This window comes from Leptonychotes weddellii, chromosome 4, assembly GCF_054177405.1.
Source record: "Leptonychotes weddellii isolate Sample4059 chromosome 4, ASM5417740v2, whole genome shotgun sequence".
Classification (NCBI taxonomy): Eukaryota; Metazoa; Chordata; class Mammalia; order Carnivora; family Phocidae; genus Leptonychotes; species Leptonychotes weddellii.
The window spans coordinates 28165790-28188499 of NC_138372.1; the positions used below are offsets into that span (position 1 = coordinate 28165790).

A 22710-nucleotide genomic window follows, 5' to 3' on the forward strand; every position below is an offset into this window, starting at 1 on the left:
TTTGACAGAGAAAGACACAGCGAGAGAGGGAACACAAACGGGGAGTGGGAGAGGGAGAAGCAGACTCCCCGCCAAGCAGGGAGCCCGATGCGGGACTCCATCCAGGGACTCCAGGATCATGACCTGAGCCGAAGGCAGTCGCCCAACCAACTGAGCCACCCAGGCGCCCTAAAAAGATTTAATTAAATTTAATTTGAGAGAGCAAGAGAGAGCAAGGGGAGGGGCAGAGGGGGAGGGAGAGAGAGAATCCCAAGCTGACTCAGTGCTGAGTGCAGAGCCGGACGCGGGTCTTGATCTCACGACCCCGAGTTCAGGACCTGAGCCGAAACCAAGAGTTGGAGGCTTAACTATCTGAGCCATCCGGGTGCCCCAATTATAGGCACATTTATTGACACCCACTTGGGGCTGGGGGGACACCAAAATAAAGCAGGAGGGGGCACCTGGGTGGCTCAGTCGTTAAGCGTCTGCCTTCGGCTCAGGTCATGATCCCAGGGTCCTGGGATCGAGCCCCGCATCGGGCTCCCTGCTCCGCGGGAAGCCTGCTTCTCCCTCTCCCACTCCCCCTGCTTGTGTTCCCTCTCTCGCTGTGTCTCTCTTTGTCAAATAAATAAATAAAATCTTTAAAAAAATAAAAAAAATAAAGCAGAAGATTCTCCTTTGGGTTATGGGAGAAAGAGCCACGGACCTAAATACGGTGCACGGGAGAGAGTGATCTGTCCCTCACGCTGTACCAGGTTCTGAGGGAGCCTAGCTGAGGAAGTTGACTTGAGATAAGTCTTGACAGGGCCTCAGCAGACGGAGGGGAGGGCGGGCGGCAGGAAAAAAGGAGGGTGGTGGACAGAGTGGTGTAGAGGTATTGGCCCTAGGTCGGGTGGGTTGTGGAGGGGGCTGAGGTGCAGGAGGAAGGATAATGGGAGGGCTGAGGCTAGAGTCTGAGTCACCCCCTTCCTCCTCCATCTCACACCCTCTCTTATCTCTTCTCCCTCCCACTCTATCCCACCCTCCCTTGCTAGTTCCAGATGGGAACATTGAGTCCGCGCCAAGAGCACCGCTGGGAGAAGCTTGCCTTCTGATGGACTCGGGCTGCAGAATCTCCCCCCAGGGTGGTCTTTGTGTGGGGGAGGGTCGAGAGGGAGACCCTGGTACCCCAGGATGGAACTGATCTCGGGCCTGCTCACTACACTCTTTGCCACTGGCATTTCTCGGGGGGACCGTCAGTCAGTCAGTGGATACAACTGTGAGGAAGGCAAACAGGACAATATGAATTTATTTTAAAAGTCTTCTATTTATTTGAATGGCTTTTAAGAGGCAGAAGCCCACGTTGTGAACTTCAGTTACAGGACAAGCACGAGGAATGAGAAGCCCGCAGCACCCTCTATCATGTGACCGCGTAAGTGCCAGGAGCCAGACTGAGCGGGGGCGTGGGGAGGGCTGACTGCAGACCAAGAAGGGGCAGAACTGAGGAGGTATGAGCTGTCTTACCCCCTCTTCAGACAACAGAACTCACATAGATGAAGAAGCACATGCTCCAACCGTTTAAGGAGGCACTTAGGAGATTTACCATAAAAAGCAACCCCAAGGAGGTTAGGTTGTAAGGAAGACCAGGGCAGCCCGTGTTTGCTAAAGATATAAATAGACCTATAAAGATATAAATAGGGCTCCTGACAGGTAGATACAAGCACACTATGTGTAAGGCTTCACTTTCGATCTTGTTCTTCACTGGAGCTGGGGGGCGGGGACTGAGATGCTTTTAAGTAGAAACCAGAAGCTAAAGATACGTGTGTTAATAAAGAACTTTATATGTACACAGTTTAAAACACACAGGGATTAACTAGGATATCTCTGAGGTCTCTTAGAGACCCCAAATTCTGTGAGCCTGAGGGTAATATCCTCACATGCTCAGTTAGTCGGTTCTGAAGAACTCAGTTCACTGGGCCTGGGCCAGAGGGTGCAGACAGGAGACTCCAGGGCTGGCTGTAGCCTGCAAGATGTGTTTTGTTTGGCCTGCACAAGGCTTTCCAAATTCAAAACAGTTGCCAACATTTGAAAGTCCAGATTTTTAGCTTCCCTTGAAAACTGGGGTGGACTATCTGGCAAGAGCACCACACATTCCCACATGGCAGCAACCGTATCAGACAGCAGCGGGTGTATGCTCCATTACCCTAAAGACCCAGCCTCATCTCCCCGCTCACTTACGTCTCCCACCTGCCCCTGGGAGGCATCAGGGTTTGCAACCAGGCCTAGGCATCCAGTCTGTGGTGACCTCACGATTTTCGACTTGGTGGCAGCTCCAAGCTTAGCCTTGAGACCTTTCCCCTAATTCCGTGGCAGCCCCATCTTACCAGCGGGCTCATGAAGACATCTTCACCCTCAGGCCAGGAGTGTGGAAGGCAGTAACCCTACTCTCTAGAACTTCAGTTTGTCTTACAAGGACCACTAACTCTGCAAAGATGAGTAAATGAAAAGTTGCCAGCCATACTTCACTTTCCTAAATTCAATCCCAAAGGTATCAAGGAGATATTTCCTGATCACGGTCAAGGGTTAGTCACTTCTGGGCCAGACTAGAACACCCAAGCAGAGGAAGGAATCCCAGCCTAGGCTGGGCTGGGCCAGGGAGGCAGGGAAGAAGGCAACTTTTCTAGCCATGACCATGAGATGACCAGAGCAGCCATGGGAGGCTGGCAGGTTTTGCAGGTGTTTAGAAAGCTCCACCCAAGTCATGGTGTGAATGACTCCATCTGGATTTGTGCAGTATACAATCTGCCCAACTGCACACGTTGGCCCTGGGACTATCAGCAGGAAGAAAGAAACAAATGGAGATGGTGAGGCAGGTGCAGCCAAAAGGGGTGTCCTAGCACAGATTCTGCCACTTCCTTTCCAAGGCTGCAGGGGGTAGGGCTGGGAGGCAGAGGGTTAGGAGCCAAGACCTTGTTGGCCAGAGTCTGGAAGCTGGAAAGAAAGATAAGGAACTTGGCCTCAGTGGCCCTCATGCTGCATATGTGCAAATGGCCATGAGATGATGGGAATGGCCAGAAGCAGTCCCAGGAAAGAGGAAACAGGGCTGGCCGTAAGTATGTGGGGCCCAGGATCCTTAGTTAACAGAGATAACCATCCTGTCCACTGTACACACACACACACATACACACACAGTTGTCAGCAGAGATATCTGAGACATCACACACCCACGTAAACACGGACACATGCAGCTTTTATCCTGTTGCACATACTGATGAATGTGTCCATACACGCAGTCACAGTGGTTGCTGGTAAGAGCAATCAGCCTGTCACACAGGAGATTTTCAGAGCACCTGTAGTGCTTTTAGGCTAAGCTACCCAAGGGAGTCTAGCACAGCACCAAGTACCACGGGAGAGAAAATTAACCAGTGAAGAAAACCACGAGCTTTGGCCAGCAGCAGAGTGCTGGCCTCTAGCGCCACCTACTGATGGGAGGGGTTTTCGTGCTTTGCTTTGAGATCGTGAAACCCAGAGAACACCCATGGTTTCCTAGCTAGGCACCCAGTGCTGGGAAGCCGCCAACCCCAGGATGCCATCCTCCCTCCTCTTTGTGTCCTGCGTGAGTTGGGTGAGACCCCCACATCCTGAGTGGTACCGTGGCATCAGAGAGTGAACATTCAGGACCTTGCATGCCCTCTGGAAAGCAGTACCCAACACCAAAAGGGATGTCAAAATAGGGTTTCATCTTCCGTGCCAACTACGACTTGCTGGTAGGGGCTGCCTGGAATGCTGGGTTGAGAAGGATTCTGAGGCCAAGTCCGGGCTTAGGGGACAAGAGTATCATGATGGAACAATGGTGTCTATAGGTGGGACCACTTCCACGCTTGCCTTTCTTGCAGTGGATCCTGGAACCTGGGTAAACTCCTATATCTGCAGGGTCCTAGATTTCTCCTGATCCACAGTTCCACCATGAGGGTATGTGTGTTGCTCATACCCTCACAGCACAAGAAGATTGCCATTTTGACTTTCACTGGAGTTTTATCTTTTGCTTAATCGGTAACTTCTGGGCCAGCTAAAGCCCTCGCTGGAACTGTCTTCATGAAGAACTTGTTCTTGCTTCCATAGAGAGCATATGGATGACCTGTTAGATCGGAGTGCTGAAGTCAACATCGGGCACTGCATTTTATCCAAAATCGGTATTTAGCTAAAGCCCATCCATCTACCAGCACTTGTCACTTCCTAAGAGGCCCCATGAGGGCAATGAGGAGCTGAGAACAAAACCACGCCGAGCAGGTGCAGGACAGCCAGCTGGGCTCAGCCCTAGCCAGGGGTCCTGCTCCCCGCCCCTCACCCAGAAGCTGAGGAAGGCACACTCGAGTCAACTTTGAGTCAACATTTCAAATTACAACAGGCTATGGGGCACTTGGAAAGAGTCAAAACTTGACATCTGAAATCCTCTGATGCCAAGGATCTGTTGTGTTCAACATCACGGTACTCAGCTGGTGCCTGCAGTTTTCTGCAGCCCTAACAATGCCTGTAGATGGGCACGGAGCCTGCACATGCTGCCCCCTTGGCGGTGAAACCAGCCTCTGCTTCCAGTGCTCAGGTGGGTATGAGCTGGTCTCTCCCACTAAGGGGCAGGCTGCGGATGTTTGCCTTCGCCCAGGGTCAGATAAATATTTTCAGCTTCTTGGTCTCTGTTGAAACAACTCAGCTCTGCTGCTGTGTGCAAAACCAATGGGCATGGCTGTGTTCCACCAAGTTTCTTTACAAAGACAGGTGGTGAGCTAGATTTGGCCCATAATTTGCCAAAGCCGGCATGAGCCCCATATGAGGGCCTTCAAACTGGGTTCCAGAGAACCTGGGTGGTGCTTCAGCAGCTCTGCAAATGTCTGGCTCTAATTTAAATTCTTCCTAGCTATTTAGGACACTACAACAGCACTGTACCCACCCGCGTGTTTTAGAGCAGTTTAACGGGAAGGAGGTCAACATGCTAACTGTTGGGCAAGCTCCCTTGTCACGAAGCTTCTCTTGCCTCCTGTATGCTGTCTGGGCTGAACAGCAGAATGGCTGAGAGCCTGGGTCCCAAGAGACAGACATGGGCTCATGGCCAGTGCTGCCACTCGCTGAGTGACTTTGGGCAAGTTACTCTCTCTAGACGAGCAAACAGAGCGGACGACGGCCACTGTGCTGCTGCAACCTCCAGGACGCCCTTTTTGCTGAATTGTGGGAAGGTGTTGTTGTCACAGTGGAGAGAGCACAGCGGAGGCCACGGAGGGGCACGCAGGGGCTCAGGCCAGCGCTATTTAGCAACTGTTATAGAGGTATTTCAATGTTTTAATCACCAGTTTGGTGTTCGGGTGCCCACCAGTCACACCAGTTGAATATCATTATGATGCCGGATCCTACTCGGAATTGAGCTTCTCGCAGGTTTTGATTTCTCCTGGCGGTTCCTGCTACATCCCCGCCATTCTGGTTGGGCACTCAGGGAAAGGAGGGAGCAGCTCTGCAATGATCCTCGAAGTCTCAGTGCTTAGGAACAGTGCTTGGTTTCCTGCTCAGTGGCAGTTTCCATTGGGTCTGGGGTTTTGTGGGCAAGCATTTCCTGGGGAGCATTCGGAGGGACTTGTCGGGGAGCAGTGCTTTGGGTTCCTGGGGTCCAGCATTTCAGGAGCTGTGGCCCCCCACCCTAGTGCTGCAGTCCAGTACGGGCTGTGATGCTCACCTGGCGTTTTAATTTGTCCGGGGATCCAATAAACAATGCTCCTTGCCTGGGGCTCCTCCTCACCACTGGAAAGAATCAGAACGTGTGTCTGGCCACGGCCTCCCCTGTCCTCAGGATTCTGGCCTTTTACTGCAGCCACCAAAAGCTTTTTTCCAGGCCCGAGATGTTCATTTACGGTTTCAATAATAGAACCGGACCCTAGTGTCTCTCACTGCCCAGGGCTGTCTATCTCTATTACTGGTGGCTCAAGTGAAATCTACAGCTTTTACTGCACCTTATCTTTCTGCTTCCAGCATCATATTTTTCTGCGTCCTGATAGACCTGGAAGAATCAGGGCTGTTTATCACCAGGTCCCGGAGGCAGGACCTCTTGGTTCTCAGAATCCCTGGAATTTATCTTAATTAGGCGCCATCTGGTGCCTAATGTACATATCCATTCTGGTCACGCAGACTGATATCATTCTATGAACCTCGACTGTGCCAGCTAAGCAGGCTGCTTATGGCTTTGGCTGGCTCTGTGAGCCCTAGAGGCTCATCCAAGGGGGTGATTCTGACTCGGGGAAGGACAGAGGGCCTTTCATGGCTCACCCAAGATCAAAGATGACTTTCACTCTCACTTTCTTTCCTAGAGGCTGTTCTTACCTCTCCCAGTATCTCTGGCCAGGCTTGGAGCAGAGTGAAGAACCCAAAACCAGGCCCCCTGCCCTGAAGCCTCCTCTCTTGGCCAGAAGTATCCTGGCTGTGGATGGAAAGACCTGTACAAAGACATCATCATCATATGCCCCTCCCGTGATAAGGCCATCAGTGGTGGGATCTGCCCCAGAAACTCTTCATGGCCTTGACCTTCCTCCCAGGCCCAGCTTCCACACAGAGAGTGAAAACCCAGCCCGACACTCCTCTTCTGGCCCTAACTGTTGCTCGTTTTGCAAACCACCTCCGTCTCCTCACTTTTTCCTCCTTTCTGTAGCTACTATCCTGCCCTACACTACCCAGAACTTGGCCCCACTCAGATCCTGTGCTGAGTCCTCAAAATGACAAAGGTTAGGCCCCAGGTAGCCCTTCACCTCTTTTTCCCACCCTCACCAGCGGTCCAGCTCTCCTGCACACACCTCCAGGCTCCTGCTCCCTATGATGGTACCTTTGGCTTTCTTCACAAAGTGCTTGCTTACAGCTGGGATGCCCTGGGAGCCGGGCAATCAGTCGCCCTCACAGACGGCTGCTCACCCTTTCTGAGTCTTCCTGAGGGACCAGCCATCAGTGTCCCCACCCTCCCTTCATAGAGAGAGCCAGGCTCGTTAGCAAAAGAGGAAGCTGACTCACCAAAGAGTGAGAGCTCTCCCCTAGAAGTGGTGACAAAGGGGCTGCAGAGGCTCCTGCAAGGTGGAGGATTCACTGGTGCGCTGCTGGGGGAGGTCTCCTCATTCTGGAGTCCCTTGCGCAGCATCCCGGGACAGAGAGCTCAGTCCTTCCACTCAAAGTCCCACAGCTGGAGCATCTTGCTGGTGCACCTTTCAGCTCCTTCCTGTCTAATGGATCACTGCCTCAGACCAGACTTTCCCACGTCACCTTGGGCAGACCTTCCCTTGGGTGCAAGCAGGACGCCCTCCCACTTGAGCCACTGAGCTTTCTTCCCCTGCATTTGGGCCCACAACAGTGAACCCCAACCCTTTCCCTCTTCTCCGCTGGTAAAGCCGCTTGGCAGCACAGCAGAATGCAGTAACTGAAGGACTGAGGGCTGACGTGAGGGGGTTGGCAGGCAGAACAACTGAACTTTGGCTAAAAGCAAAAGCAAAGGAAGCCCTGAGCAGGCGGTTCCGAAAGCTCTTCCCCGGGAAGAGCCTGCAGTGCCCCCTGCTGGCGGAAGGAGAGTTTGCGTGTAGGTTAAATTCACGCCTCTCTCCTTCCACAAACCGTGCCCCCTGGCAGCTGACCCCTGATGGGTGACTCACAGTAGAGGCTCACGGGAAGCGGACAGGTCCTCTTGTCCAGTGGCTTCCAAACGTGCAGAATTAGAGGTAGGGTTCTGCAGACGATTGTGCATTTTGCCCATTTGACAAAGGCCTCCGAGCTGAGGAGCCCGTGGGGGCTGAGTTACGGGCTATGTGCTGCTGAGCAAGCCGCGGACCCCAGCGTGGGTCTGGGTCAGCCCAGAGCAAGGGCCATCTTTTTGAAATTCATTCTCGAAGTGCTCTGCTCTAACTGCACAAAGATACCATATGGTCTAGCAGCAGCCCCGGGCAGGGCGATCTTATCAAACCACGCTTCTGCAGCTCCAGGAGAGTTTGGAAGCCACCTACAAGACGCCGGAACTGAGGCCCCTGAAAGGGAGGGACTTACCCAAAGTCATCAGTTCATGCCGGGACAGAGCTCAGAAGCCGGATGCCTTCTCTAGCAAAGCCACGGTCTCTGCACCACACTGAGCTAGTCTTCATCCCAGGCCCCCTTGGAGGCAGCCTGGCCCCTCTGACACTGTCAGCCTCGTTCCCATCGACCGCCCCCACCCCGAAACCCAGCTACTCTGCAGTCTTACTCTCCTAGCCGGGGTCGTGGCAGTGTTTGCCCAAAAGGAGGGCTGGTGAGGATGCCGGCTCGGTCTGCATCACTCCCTGCAAGTACCTCACTCGTGGGGATGAGGGCAGACGTGCAGAAGGACAGAGCGGTGAGGAACTAGAAAGGTCCACTGGACGACGTGGTGGAGTACGGACAGGGAGCTGTGCCTGTCTCGGGCCTCAGCTACTGTGCGCCTGGGGCCTGCTTCATAGGCGCAGTTTGCTGGGGCGTCTGTGCCACACCGTAAGGCACATGGGCGGCCACTGTGCCCATCTCCTGCGCCCCGGCCACATGGAACATCTGGTCATCGAAGAAGATGTGTGGGCGGATCTTCTCAAGGAGGGGGCCCTTGGGCGCTCCTGCAAGGAACAAGGCCTCATCCGTCTCCAGGCCCCAGCTGCGCAGGGTCTTGAGAGCCCGGGCCCCCGAACTGGCTGCGCTGCGTGCTGTCACCAAGTAGGTGCGGATTGGACACTCCAGCCGCAGGCCCTTGGAGTAGAACTTCTTCTGCAGCCTACCCAGTGCCTCCAGAAAGCCCTTCAAGGGGCCCTAGGAGAAGGCATGGGAACACGGTGAACACCTCTGTCTCCCAAACATTCACCCCCTCTCCAGCGGGGCTCCTCCCCAAAGCACCAGTGTCTTGCTATTTGGGCTGGGGAAGCTTTTCGAGACCCCTCAATCTCCCAGCTCTGCTACACCTGCTGGGGCCACCGTGTGCATCAGTGGGGCTGAGGTACCTCTGTCGGTCTGGGCATCCGTACTGCTGTGACCGGGGGTGTCTGGCTCAGAATAACCATCCCAGGGCAACTGCTGCTATGTATGTCCATCCACGTGCCCTCCAGGTACGTGGGTGTCCACTGTGTAGCTGTGTACCTGTGGCCCTCTGTGCCATGTCAGCAGGGGGGTATTTCAGTAACCATGGCGCAGGCCCCCTCCAATCAGAATGGACTCCAGCTGCAAACAACTGGGCCAGACCGACCAAAGGGTACCTGCCCATTGGGGACAGGTGGCTCAGGGTGTTATGCACCAGCTCTCTAGGGTCAGGGGAAAGATTTACTCTCTCCCATGCCTAGAACGACAAGGCTGAATGAGGCTGTGCGAATAAAGAACCAGATGCTGATGAAGACGAAAACTGCATCAATGGCTGGACATGAGGGCAGGTGGGCTTCTAATCTTAGAGACCCCTCCCTGACAGGGTGACCTGGAGCAAGGGGTGGTCTCCTGGGCCTCTGTCTGCCAGTTAGTGGTAAAACTGGTCCTGCCCTGGGTTTCCAGCGATTTCAGGGGAACTCCACAAGAACGAAGTCAGATGAATATCTGGGAGCCACAACTCAAGCCTGCTGAGCTCTTGGGGAAAGAAGTTCAGGATTACTGTACACCCAGGTTTTGGTTAAAAGCACAAATAGGAGCTCCAGAAGTCTGTGGATCCCAACACCTCCAACCCCAGGGAATTTTCTCAAAGCTCCAGGGCATAGTCTACTCTCAGGGAGACTCCAAGCAGTGGGAAGATTGCTGAGCCTCCCGGCCAAGGGACAGATGGCAGGAGGTGCGAGGGCTGGTGTGGCCCAAAGCAGGTGGGTTGCTCCAGACTCCACCCCCACCTGGGTCTCCCTGCCCTCTGAGGAGCTGCCCAGCTTTTCCTCTCCTCCAGTGAGGGAAGCAGGGGCTTCTTGAGGACCTGGGAGACTACTCAGAGGGGTGGGTGAATCTCCGAGAGGGGATGGGGATTCCAGAGAGAAGATGGCGGCTTTGGAGACAGAGTGAGGCCTTCAGAAAGGGGAAGGAACCTTCAGCGGGCAGGGGAGCTTAGAGAGAGAACGGGGGCTTCAAGGGTGGGGGATAGGACTGCAGTGAGGGAGATGAGGTTCAACGAGGCGTAGAAGCTCACTGAGGGGGCCCCAGGGGTCAGGTGAGAGGGATGAGGGCTGGAGGCCTGGTGAGGGGACCTGGCTGGATTCTGGGCTGAGCTTGGGGTTTTGGTTCTGGGCTTGAAGTTCCAGCCCAGGGCAAGTTCTGGGGACCCGCCTCGCTCCTCTCAGGGGTTCTGGGGAGTGTGTGCAGCACCTGGGCCAGAGGTTTGTTCTCGTGGGCCTTCTCATGCTCAAAGAACCTGTCCAGCCCGTGGGCCTTGACGATGCGCTCCGACTCATCCGAGAAGAGCACAGCATCCCCATCGAAGGCCACGCGCAGCTGGTTCTGGGATACAGCCACGTCCCTGCTGGGGCTGAAGATGGTGGCGGCTGCGATCCCTGGGCAGAGAGAGGCAAGTGTTGTCTGCCTTCATATCGGTAACAAGGGCCCCTGACACCTGCCTCAACTGCCTGGGGCCAAGAGAAGGCCATCTCGGGCTAGCCTTGCCCCACCAGCCTCACCCAGGACACGGGGCAAGGCTAATGAGGGCTCATATTCAGAATATTTAAAAACTGGTCAATAAGAATGGACAGAGGCTTTTGCTCTGAGTAGGGCTCTGAGAGCCCTGGCCCATATCAGGGTTTCCCTTTAGTTCCTGCCTTGTGGGAAGGTCTAGGGGAGCCCCAGGAAAGAGGGGTCACTCAGAGGACTCAGGAAAGCAGCTGTTTAGCAATCAGTATGGAGAAATTTCAATTCCTTAACATCCAGGAAGGTCGTGCTGGTATGGACCAGCTGAATGTCAATCCTGACTGGAAGGAAGGGTCCCCCAGGCCACTGCTGTCCTCCTAGGAGATCTTCACAGGCACCTGATGTAGATCTACGGTGGGGCTAGGAAGGAGCCCCAACCCTGGCTTGGCCTCAGTTACTCTCTACTGTTGATTCTGGCAAGTAATCAACACCTTCTCTGGACCAAAGTAAAATTAAGGGTGTTTGAGTTCTGTCTGGAGCTGAGATCCCAGGCTGAGGTCTATGGGCACCCCCACATACTGTCTCAATGGCACCCGGTATGCCCCACTCAGGGTTCCTTGAGGCAACGTGGGTGACCATCAAGGGCAGTACCAATGCCATCTGACTGTGTACAGAGACTCTCTGCAACCCTGGGCTTCTCCAGGAGTCAAGGATGCCTCTGGGAGCCCAGGCCCCAGATTGGAGCCGCACTGGACAGCAGAGAGCCAGCGCTAGGAGGCTGGAGGCCTGCAGGTCTGTTCTCTACTGGTCATCTCCCCAAAGGCTGCTTCAGCCCTGCTCTTGGGACTCCAGGCTCACAAGGGCTGGGCTAGGGCAGAACTCTGGGAGGAGAGAGCAGTGCCAAGCTCCCAGCAACTTTGGCAGCCTGATGATGCTCTAAGTAGGACCAGGCCCTGGGCATCAAGCCGGGCACCTTCTCAGCGCCTGCAACACTGGAGCCAAGATGAACTAGGACCACCCAACTCTAGGCAGGGCCTCCCTCCTGACCATCCCCTGCTCACTAGCCTCAAATTACAGACATATAGAGGCACACATTCAGGTCAGTGCCAAGGCCCCAACCAGAGGGTGTGACATCTGCTTAGGGAAACTGCTTCTGGTTTCTGGTTAGAGAAAGCCTCTTGAAGCCCAAAGCAACTCAGAGTGAGGCATTGCGAGGCAAGAGGCCAGGCTTCTAGGCAGCAGACAGCATGAAAGAGGAGGAGAAAAGCGGATATCAAAAAAAAAAAAAAAAGTAGGGCTCCTGGGTGGCTCAGTTGGTTAAGCGTCTGTCTTCGGCTCAGGTCATGATCCCAGGGTCCTGGGATCGAGCCCTGCATCGGGCTCCCTGCTCATGGTGGGTCGGCGGGGAGTCTGCTTCTCCCTTTGCCCTCCCCCTGCTCGTGCTCTCTCTCTCTCGCGTGCGCAAAAATAAATTTTAAAAAATCCTTTAAAAAAAAGTAGATATATTGCTGATTGATAGAAACCTGCCAGGAGTGTTCAGCCTGAGAAGCCCTCTCAGGCAGTGGGGCAGTCCTTTCTCCCCTGTGGGCCTGTTTTCTTCCATGAGCAATAGGGATACACACCTTGTCAGGAAGACCAAGACTGTGAATACCACCCTAAACTGCCCCTTGACAGGGACCCATAGAGGGAGATTCTCTGCGTCAGGACTTGCGGCTGGGTCTCCTAACCTCACCTCAGCCCTGGCCAGGCCAGCTACTGCAATGCTAGCCATTTCCCAGACCTCAGTGCTCAGGATGAACTAGATATTGACCTTCCTCCCCACTGACCCAGACGGGGGCAGAGGCTGCTTATGGTCACACAGGCATCAGAACTACGGACCTGGAGGATTCTTAGAAGGGAGTAGCCTTCTGGGCTGTAAGGAGGGTTTCCATGGGAAGAGAAGGCTGGGGGATGCTGATGAGTAAAAGCATCCTTACCATGGCAGGGCGGGAGGTGGGAGAGTGGACTAGAAAGGCAATCAGTGGAATAGGTGGGCCTTATTCTCAGAGTTTACAGGACAGGTCATAGGGATGAAGGAAGGTATGCCCTTTCCAATTACCACGGTAACCCCTAGCACCTGCTCAGAGCTTTAGGGAGAGCCCCCCCCCCAACCTCTGGAACTCCTTTGTCAGACTCCCCATATTCTCCCTCCCCAGTATGACGCACCTTCATCAATGGCTTCCCGCACTTTTTCCGCATCAGCTGACAAGTAGAGGTTGGTGTGATAGGCCTTGAGGTAGCAGATGGGGCTGTTCCCCCCTGTCATGCAGAACCGCTCAATGAACAGGTCTGGGAAGGAGGTAGAGAGTACCCAGGTGATGCCTGAGTCAACCCTCAGAGCCTCAGAGTGGTCCCTCCGCGTCCGGTGGGCGCCATCTTGGTTCTGAGTGGTGATGGGGCAGCAGAGGGATTCTCTGAGGGATTTTAGGCCACTCTTCCCCTCTCTGTGCCCCTCCATCCTTCATCCATGAAATATGGATGATGGACCAGGAGTGACCACCTGGGCCAAGGGAAAAGCCTCTCGTCAGGTAATCCCAGTACTACGAAAGGTGGGTCTCCAGGCAAAGCCTGGCCCTCCTGGGCATAGCTGATTGGATAGGGGCAGACACCTGACCCAAGCTGGGCCAATCAGATCCTCTCCAAGCCTGGGCTGATAGTCACCTAGTACGCCTGCGCGCACAGAGTGGGAACGCTGTGCTGGTTGGTAAGTTGGTGCTCCCCTGAGCCGGCTGAGTTACGCCGTCACTGCCTCAGCCCCTCGTGCGGGACAATCTCTGGAGGGCCGTGCTCCAGTACTGTGGATGGTGTCTCCTGATTACTCCGTGCCTGTGTCCTAAGGTAGTTAAATATTTTGAACATCATCCTGCTCCCAGCAATTTGAAATTAGGATTACAAAAAGGCCACCGAACTCTGTTGGTTGCTTAAAACAAGAATCTGTAAACGTATACATTTTGGCCATATTCAGGAAAAGCAGAGAAACCTAGTTTGGAGAGAGAGATGGGGGTGGGGGGGATGGAAACAGACTTGCTGAGAGAAGCAGAAATAAGGGCTCACGTGGCCGGGAGAGAAAAAGCCCAGGAGAGATTTCCAGTACTCGGATTCAGACTGTTATGCGTTCACTTTTACTTCCTGCCCTGTGGTTCTAAGAGACACCCCTTTAACCTAATAAGAAATTACTGTTTTCTCGGGGCGCCTGGGTGACTCAGTCGTTAAGCGTCTGCCTTCGGCTCAGGTCATGATCCCAGAGTCCTGGGATCGAGCCCCGAATCGAGCTCCCTGCTCCATGGGCAGCCTAGCCTGCTTCTCCCTCTCCCACTCCCCCTGCTTGTGATCCCTCTCTCGCTGTGTCTCTCTCTGTCAAATAAATAAATAAAATCTTAAAAAAAAAAAAAAGAAATTACCGTTTTCTCTTCAGCTTAAGCTAGCTCTGGAGGGCCTATTACTTTCAATCAAGAGTTTGGACTAAGACACAAAGTCCCTTCACTCTGAAAACTGCACCTGCTTCTCCTAGCAGCCTTGTGAGGCCTGTGAGCCCCATTGCCGAGAGAGAAACTGAGGCACGGAGGCAGCAGGTGCCCTGCCCAATACATAGGCAGCGGGGCCTATGCAGTGGTTTGCTGGAGCTGGCTTGTATCAGCTTGCAAGAGCTGAACATTAAACATTCAGGGATTTTTTTTGAGCCAGTTAGATTGTTTAACTGTCGATAACTTGAAATCAGCCATGGAGGGATATTCACACCCTAAGATGACAATGCTACAATCAGAGTTTTTGTTTTTTCCCTTCTGGTTTGTTTTGTTTTCTTAAGGAACCAGCTGACCAGTGTACCTCTGGGCTTCAGGTTCTAGTTGGTATTACCTACCCCCTGCAGAGATGTGACCCCGCCCCCGCAACCCCAAGCGTCTAGTAGGCGTGTCCCCTGGCCAAGCCCCTGATGCTCACCGTAGTGGTTGATACTGTTGATCAGACGGACACCCACTTGAGCGTGGTTGTTGGTCACAAGGACGATGTCAAAGATGTCGTCACTATCGGGGTACAGCTCCCGCAGCCGCCTGTTCACAGCCTCCAGAGCCTGGATGGAAGAGGGGACCCTCCTGCTCAGACCCCCAGGGACTGACATCTGGAGTTGGTAGCCAGTGTTGGGGAGGAGGAGTGAGCTGGGATCTAATGGGGGCAGAGAGGGATGGTCAGGGACTGGCCGTGGACTGTCTCATCCTAACCTCAGCCATCGTGCTGGTTGATTGCTGCACAGGGGCGCCTCACCACAGAGTGAGTGGGGGCCAAAATCCAGGCCAGCTCCACTCACCAAGCTAGTGACCCGGAGTTGGGCTGCATTAGCACTGAGGACAGGGAGGCTTCTTCCCACAATGGCTCTGTCCCCTTGCCAAGCTGTGTTCCTGCGGGCCGGCATCCGCCTAGAGGGGGCCCCCTTTCCTTATTCAAACACCCAGGAGTGCTTTTTCTAATTCCCACAAAGGCACTATATGGCACCCACCTTCACGAAGGGGAAGGCTGGCCCGGGACTGAAGGGCTCATTCTCATGTTCCAGCTGGTAGCGCACATACTCCTCCACGCCCTGCTCCGTGTAGATGCGCTGCTCCTCGTCCATGCGGAACAAGGCTCGGGAGGACACAGCAATGGTGACAGCATTCTGAGGCTTGGGCTGCAGAGGCGCAGGAGGAAGGCTGTTACTCACACTCCCTGAAGCAGGTCTCACGTGCCTGCCTCTCTGGGTGCCTTGGGCAGGGGCAGACCTGGGTCAGGACCCCCTCCGTGCAGGACCCAGCCAGGAACTGAGGGAGATGGTGGCTCCCTACCAAGGAGCACGATCTGGTGGGAGGACATCCCCTCAGGGAGTTTGCAATCTAGTTGGCCATCTGGACACAATGGAAAAATGAATACAGTGTATGTAGCCAGAGTATGACTGATGCTCAAGATGGTCTCCAGATGGTTTCCATTATAAAATGAGAGGTACATGTTCCTTAGGAAGAAATGGTGCTCAGAAACATGGCAGTTATATAAGAAAATTTATCTCCAGCCCAGATCTTTCTCCTGAGATCCAGACTGATACATCTAATTGTCCCAGTTGACTAACAGACATTCAAACTCAACGTGCCCAAGGCTGAATTCCCACCATTCCCTGCACCTCCAAACCTGGTCTTCCACCCACCTCCTCATCTCAGTGCTCAGCACCACATGGACTCAACACTGAGGCCAGAGCCCAGAAGTCAACCTCAACTCTTCCCCTGTCCTCAACTCCCCTCCCTACATCCATCCATCCATCCATCAATCACCAAAACCTGCCAACTCTATAGAATCCACTTCTTTGTGCCTTCCCTGCCAAAGTCCAGTCCATCACCATCTCCCACCTCAGGTCATCCAATTTGTTGTTAGGGGATGTTTCTCAAGTTCACATCTGATGATGCTCCTCTCCCTTTCAGTGGTACCCACTCCTCTCAAACTCTGTTCCCCAGCCTTGAGTATGGAGTAAGAAGCTCTTGGAGACAGACGCCTACCTCTCTGCACTGTCACCTTTCTGCTATCCCACTTTGCTCAGTCTGACCTTTCTCATGTCTGAGCATACTTTCCTGTCTGTCCATGAGGCTTTGCACATGATGTGCCCACTGCCTGATCTGCTCTTTCTTTGGCTTTTCATCCAGCTAACTTCTCCCCAACCTGCAGGTCTCAAACTACGTGTCACCTGCAGGAAGCCTTCCCTCACTCCTAGTTATGGGCTTGCTACCTCTCCCATAGATTTCCTTTTTTAGTTAAATGTAGCACGGCCCTACTTGCTTATTTAACTATTTCTATTTCTAGACAGAGTTCTGGGGAGGAAGCAGGGACCAGGCTTAAGTTCTGAGGGAGCATAAGCCAGGACTATCTTGTTCATTTAGAGTATCTATAGTGCTTAAAATTGTGCCTAGCACATAGTAGGTGCTCAGTAAATTTGTAATGCTTCTGAACTCTCACATAATCTACTTCAGTGAGAAACAGTATTTGCTATGACGGATTTAACATGAACTGGAAACTCCAGGGCAGTACCCTAATCTGTTCAGATTGCTTGACACACAGTAGGTGCTCCGAGAATATTTTTTTGGTTGATGCAAATTTTACAAACACCTACTGGTTCTTTGTGCCAGGTCCCTGGGCTCTGCCTGGGAGTGGTCCTGGTAGGGACTTGGCTCCTGCCCTCAGAGTCACACGCTGATAGGGAAGAAAGGCAGGTAAACAGAGACACAAAAGGGGCTGACATGAGTAATAGGACGCAGGTGAAAGCAGAGTCTTGATGACAGGGGCTCAGAGTAGGTTGTCATAGGAGAGGAGGCGTTTGCGTGCAGCCCGGAAGGAGTCAGGTGAAGGAAGGCATAAGGAGGTGAGCAAGTACGCAGTGTATTCACAAAGGTGAGCAGAGCCCAGGGCAGGGGGTGTGGGTGTTGATGACCCCAGAAGAGTGGGCAGGAGCTAGGAGGCCTTCCCCAGGGCCCAGGAGGGCCTCAGAATCCTTCACCACCTGGGAATAGGGAGAGGGCGTGCCACCACGGACAGCAGCTGGACCCTTTAGAATCCCTGGGGAGGATCAGAATGTGGGGGTGATTCCCACTTTGCAGATGAGGAAACAGAGGCTCAAGATGGGGGCAAGAATATTTTTTTGGTTGATGCAAATTTTATAAACACCTACTGGTTCTTTGTGCCAGGTCCCTGGGCTCTGCCTGGGAGTGGTCCTGGTAGGGACTTGGATCTCAAATGGATCTGGATGCATTTTTTACAAATGCATAAATGGATCTCAAATTCTGGCCTGCTCCTGAGAGCACTGCGGGCCACGTACTCAACCCCACTGCTTCTCTCTGGAATCAAGCCTGGGACCCAATCAGTGGACAACATTGAGTGATTACCACGTGACAGGCACTGTGCTGGGGACATGGCAGGAAACAATAGAGACACAATCCCCACCCCTGTGGAGCTTATGATCTATCCCTAAGACAGAGATTTGTGCCATCCTTTAGAAGAGCATTATCCAGTAGAACTTTCTGTGATAACAGATACATTCAGTCACTTGAAATGTACTTAGTGAGACTGAGGAACTGGATTTTTAATTGTATTTAATTTCAATCAATTTAAATTTAAGTAGCTATGAATGGCTAGTGGCTAATGAAGCTTTAAACCTCAAAGTAGTAAATGGAAGACCAAAGAGTTCCCCAAGCACCTGCCGTCAGCCTCAGTTTGCATTTGACTTTTACCCCAACAAAGATGGTATATCTGGCCAGCAGGGTCAGGGAAAGGCAATGGCGAGCAGGACAGGTGCCTCTTCTCTGGGGCTCAACCCAAGTACTGTCCCAGTTGCCAGCCACCCCTGTTCGTGTGATCACGGGTTGGGTACCTCCCAACCCCCTCGGCAACTGTGAGCTTTCAAGGAAAGAATGTAAAGTAAAAGCGAAGGGGTGATAGAGGGCTGGCCAGGGATGGTAAGGGTGGGTAGGGTTGGGGGAGTGGGGAGACCACTCTCATAAACACAGGAAGCCTGCTGGGTTTACTGCCCCAGGGACAGGCCCATCACCCCTTCAAGGACAGAGAGCCAGCTGCCCTCCTGACCCCTTCAGGCAGGTTCCCAAGCCAGCCACTCTAGCCCAGGCAGCAGGCCAAGGTCTCACTCTTCACTTGCTGTCCCACAGTCCCTGCCAGACTTCTGCATTCTGGGTCCCCTCTGGTTGAGCTACTCAGACCCCATCCCATCCCACCTCTGGCCATCACAAGAAAGATATCCCAGCTGTCTTGGCCCCAGGAGTCTCCACTTCCTTCTTTTCCAAATGGGCAAGTAGACTCAGAGAGGGACAGAGTATTACTCTAGGTCACACAGCAAAGTCAAGAAGATCCAGGTAGGTAAGATCCCAAGTCTCTGGCCTCTAACCTGACCTCTGTCCACACAGCAGCACCCCCCCCCCATATGCCTTTCCTTGATAGCTTCCAGATGACCCCCAACCCCTTCTATTTCAGCCACTTCCTTGGGACACTTGCCCCATGCAGCCCTCACCTTCTGGATTTGGGAGAAATGGTGAGGGAAACCATGCCCCCAGACTGAGGTTTCTAAGGGCAGGGCTCTCTTTCTCCTCAGAGTGGAGGTCCCCAGGACAGGACCCTCTGCCGGCTCTTCTTGCTCTGACTCTGCACCAGGAGGGGAGGGTCTTAGGGTCCAGAGGGCATGAACTGCTGTGAGAGATACAGAAAGAGTGGCCTTTCCAGGCTCGCTCAGAGCTGAAGGGACAGGCAAAGGGCTGGCCAGAGCTGGAGAGAAGCCAAGCACTTGGAGACGCCCCTGGACCTAGTTGCAGAGGGAGACCACCCTTCATGTGTTGTTTGGCATACCCAAGAACAAACAGTTCCTCCAGAACACAGAAAGAAGTCCCGATTCCAGACTGGGAATTGGGTCAGGGAGACCCTTGTCCTAGGCCGGGGACTCAGCCTGGGAACAATGGGCTCCAGGGAGCCAGGGTCCTGCCAGTTCTCTGCCTTCCACTGGTGCTGGGGGGCAGGTGGGGGGATAATGGAGGAGAGCCAGCCCTGCCTAGCCTGCCTGAGGAGCTCTCATTTAGACTGACATGATTCTGCCTGTTGGGCCCAAGAGAGGAACACAGCCAAAAGCTGTTATTTGTAAATAGTCTTACTGGGGAAGAACTGCTGGAGGAGAGTGGGACAAGGTAGGTCTGGACTGAGGAGTCCTCTGACCTCGTGAGGTGAGGGGCTCCTATGGGCCTTCAGGGCTTAAATATTTCACTCAGGCTCCTGGGAATGAGACCACGCTCTGATGGGGCCCAGGAGGCCTAAAGCCCCCAAAATAGCCTGTGGGAGGAGGGGCTACTACAGGAAGGAGAAGGGGCCAGGAGGCCGCCAGGACCCTTGCGTCCCAGAGGACCATGAGGCGTCAGGGGTCATGACTGACCACTAGGACTGAGCTCCCTGGCTCCATGGTGCTTGAGGAGGAGACGTATTGGTGAGCTCCACTCACCACCCCAGCCCCAGTGTCCATCTCCTGGGCCATGGCCATGACATTAGTTAAGCTTCCTCCTCAGGCAGGGACCAGGGACCTCCTCACTGGTCTGCCTGCTGCCAGACTCACCATCTCCCATCCATCCCCCATGCAGCCCCAGAGTGATGGTGCTCAAATGAAATGGGACCAAGTTAATCCCCTGCTGGAAAATCCTGCTGAAAAATGGTTTTCATACTTTTAAAAAAGTAGGTTGATGTTTTATTTCCATGAACTCCTGGGCCGAACCCCAGTATGTAAATCAGATATTACTATAGTTTATTAGCATAAATTTATTTTACTAGTTTACTTTTTGATTCAAATGTATTACATGTACATGATATATTTATTATAGTGTCAACCAATGGCAACAGCACAAGGTGTGTAGGTGATAAATTTGAAACTAGGGGTTAGGCTGCCAGCGCAGACTTAAACTTCATCATCTAGTTAATTTGTTCCTGTGTTTGTTGGTTTGTGCACAGTAATGATAAAGTCCTGAGTCCCATCAACAAGTGGTTGCAAATGGCAAAAAATTTTTGTTTTGTGTTAAACTATAAGCCTCAAGATACTCAGCAACAATAATTGCCAGCAATCTCAAGATAAACTTCTAGTAAACAGTTCACAGGGAAAGCTTTATCCTGAGGCTTGCTTAAAAAACAAAACAAAACAAAACAAACCAACTAATCAACCTGCAGCATAAATTAATCTCTTGGTGGTATTGAAGGTGCTAAGATGGCCACATAACACATTTGAGTGAATTGAGGTTTTTATTACACATTTTTAATTGTTTAAGAGGTAGTTGGAAGGAAAAAGAAAATAAATTGGATCCACATGTGTGCAGATCTCCAGAAACATGGGGCCCCAGTGGAACCTGGTTTTAAAACCCCTAACTCCACTGAATACCCAGGTTCCTGAGTATGGCATTCAAGGCCCTGGATGTGTCTCTGGCACCCCTCCCATGTATCTCCCAAAGATTCTGCATTCTCCCACTCAGTTTCAAAGACATCCCCAAGCCTTTTGCCCATCCTGTTTCCCCATCTGCCTGGGAAATACTGCCTACTCAGGCTTTAAGGTGAGCTCAAATGCCATGTGAGCAAAGCCTTCCTTAGTGGGCAGTCACTCACTCCTGTATACTCTCCAGACCATGTAGGGTCTTTCATCTGAGCACTAACCATGGCCAGGGTCTCCCTCAGTGCACGGTGAGCTCCTGAGGCAGGGACTCAGCCAAATTCATCTCTCAATCCGCACTGCCGAGCAGGGCCTAGAGATACTGCAGGGAATGACCTTTGACAGGGTGGGCCTCCTGGGGAAGGGCCCTTGGAGGGAAGCAGCAGGATGCTTTAAGGTCAGGGTGGGACTGCTTGGAGGATGCCTCTGGGTCAACCTCCGTTCAGTCCCCTTCCCAAGCTCCGAGATCTGGGAAGCAGGAATGAGCAAGGCCCAGGGCACAACCCGGACATCAGGAATCTGTCCGATGGGAAGAGAAGCTCTCTCCTCTGTGTGAGTGTCCCAAAGCTGAGACCACCCCGGGGGTCACGGGGATGTTGATGCCCGCTGCGAGGGGAGCAGAGCCCGCAGCTGTGGCGGAGCGTTGGGGGCCCTGAACGCAGGGCGAAGAAGATTCCAGCGCAGCTCCCTTCCCTTAGGACGCGGGCAGAGCAGTACCCGGAGCCCACAGCGCAGGACCGTGAGCCAGAGCCCGAACGCAGACGCTCGGGTCCGGAGCCCGATGCCCAGATGGCAGGGAGCAGAGCGCACAACGAGGAGCCGGGTTTCCAGTGTCAGGTTACCCGAGCCCGGGGCGCTTGGGCAGGCGCGGCTGACCCGCTATGCCAACAAGTGCTGCCCGCGCGCCCCTGGCTGCCGGCTCGCGGAGGAGCTGGGCCCTGAGGACAGCATGGGGGAGGGGGACTCCTGGCGTGGAACCCGAGCCCCAGGGGGCGGGGGGAGAAACACCTGCTCAGAGCTCCCAAAATAAACGCAAGCCGGTGCCAACGGGCAGGCACATTCTGGTGCTGAGGAGCTGCGTCCCCTCCCGGAGGGCTGCCACGGATCCCTCTCCAGGGGGCTTACGACCCTCCCTCGGTGACCCTTCCCCTGCCCTTCTCCGTACCCAGGCCCTGCCGTTACCGATTTGGGTTTCTTCTTGGGCGTGAGGTTTTCGTAGAAAGTCTTGGTCTCCTCCCAGCACGGGGCCGCCGCGGGCTGTGCCCCCCGCCCGGGCTCGCGGGGCTCCCGGAGCTCCGCGGGTTCCATGATCCGCGGCCACCCTGCCGGCCGGAGCAGGCGGCGGCGGGGACGCGGCGCTGGCGGGGCTGCACTGCGGCGGGGAGGCGCGGCGCGGGCGTGAGAAGGGGGCGGGCCGCGGCGGGGAGTGTGCGCGCGCGAGCCGCCGCGGGGTGGCGGGGGCGGGGGTTTGTTAAACTCCCTCTCGGCTGCGGGCGGGCTGCTGATGTTGGATGTGTCCTGGGGGGCAGCTGAGTCCCCAAGTGAACGCCGGGATGGGGGGTGGTAACTAGCGAGGGTTTGGCCTCTCGGGCTCCCAGGAGCAGGGGCCCTGAAGCTGGGCTTGCGGGCTGCGGCGGATTCGGGATTTCAGGGATCGTGGTCTTCGCTGGTGCTCGAGGGCACGGAGAGAGGAGAGGCCTGACAACTTTTTTCCCAGGATGGTAATCCTCAAAGGAGAAAATGAAAAGCTAGCCTCCTTTCCGCCAAAAGCTAACCCGCCTTTTTGCCCTCTGGTGCCAGGACCCTGGGAATCCCATTGGCAGACCCTAGTCCGTTCTGCGGAGGGAGAGGTGGTGGTGGATGGACAGCTCCGTCCTCGAGCAGGACTCTGCTCCTAGTCGGGCGCACAACAGAGGGCCCAGCTGGGCAGCTATTCCCCCCCAAGGCGGAAGGACCTTTAAAGTCAGTGGCGAGACCAGGTCCCCTCAGCCTGGCCGGGGACCCATACCGGGGAGACACCCAGCGCTGCGAACCCAGGTTCTTGCTGGCCCCTGGACTGCCAGTAGGGGGCTCGCGCTCACAGGTTCCATCTGCAGAACTAGGGGTGGTTATGAAGTGGCGAAGAGAGGAAGGGTAGAAAAGGAGCTTGGGAAACAAAG

General features: G+C 54.1%; 1 protein-coding gene across 1 annotated transcript; it reads right to left on the minus strand.

The window, feature by feature from the left end:
* Positions 1–1265: 1265 nt before the first annotated feature.
* Positions 1266–21938, minus strand: NT5C1A (5'-nucleotidase, cytosolic IA). Its single transcript, XM_081818178.1, has 6 exons — positions 21734–21938; positions 15080–15247; positions 14527–14656; positions 12754–12876; positions 10294–10478; positions 1266–8778 (listed from the first exon to the last, which is right to left on the minus strand). The coding sequence occupies exons 1-6, from the start codon at positions 21857–21859 to the stop codon at positions 8413–8415; spliced, it is 1098 nt and encodes a 365-aa protein (XP_081674304.1). The 5' UTR covers positions 21860–21938; the 3' UTR covers positions 1266–8412.
* Between the last annotated feature and the right edge of the window lie 772 nt (positions 21939–22710).

Coding starts and splice junctions, on each gene's coding strand:
- NT5C1A (XM_081818178.1), bottom strand. CDS start 21,859: ATGGAACCCGCGGAGCTCCGGGAGCCCCGCGAGCCCGGGCGGGGGGCA. Junction 10,479..12,753: donor GCGGGAAGCCATTGATGAAG/GTGCGTCATACT, acceptor CTCTCTGCCCAG/GGATCGCAGCCGCCACCATC. Junction 8,779..10,293: donor AGAACAAACCTCTGGCCCAG/GTGCTGCACACA, acceptor GCCTTCTCCTAG/GGCCCCTTGAAGGGCTTTCT.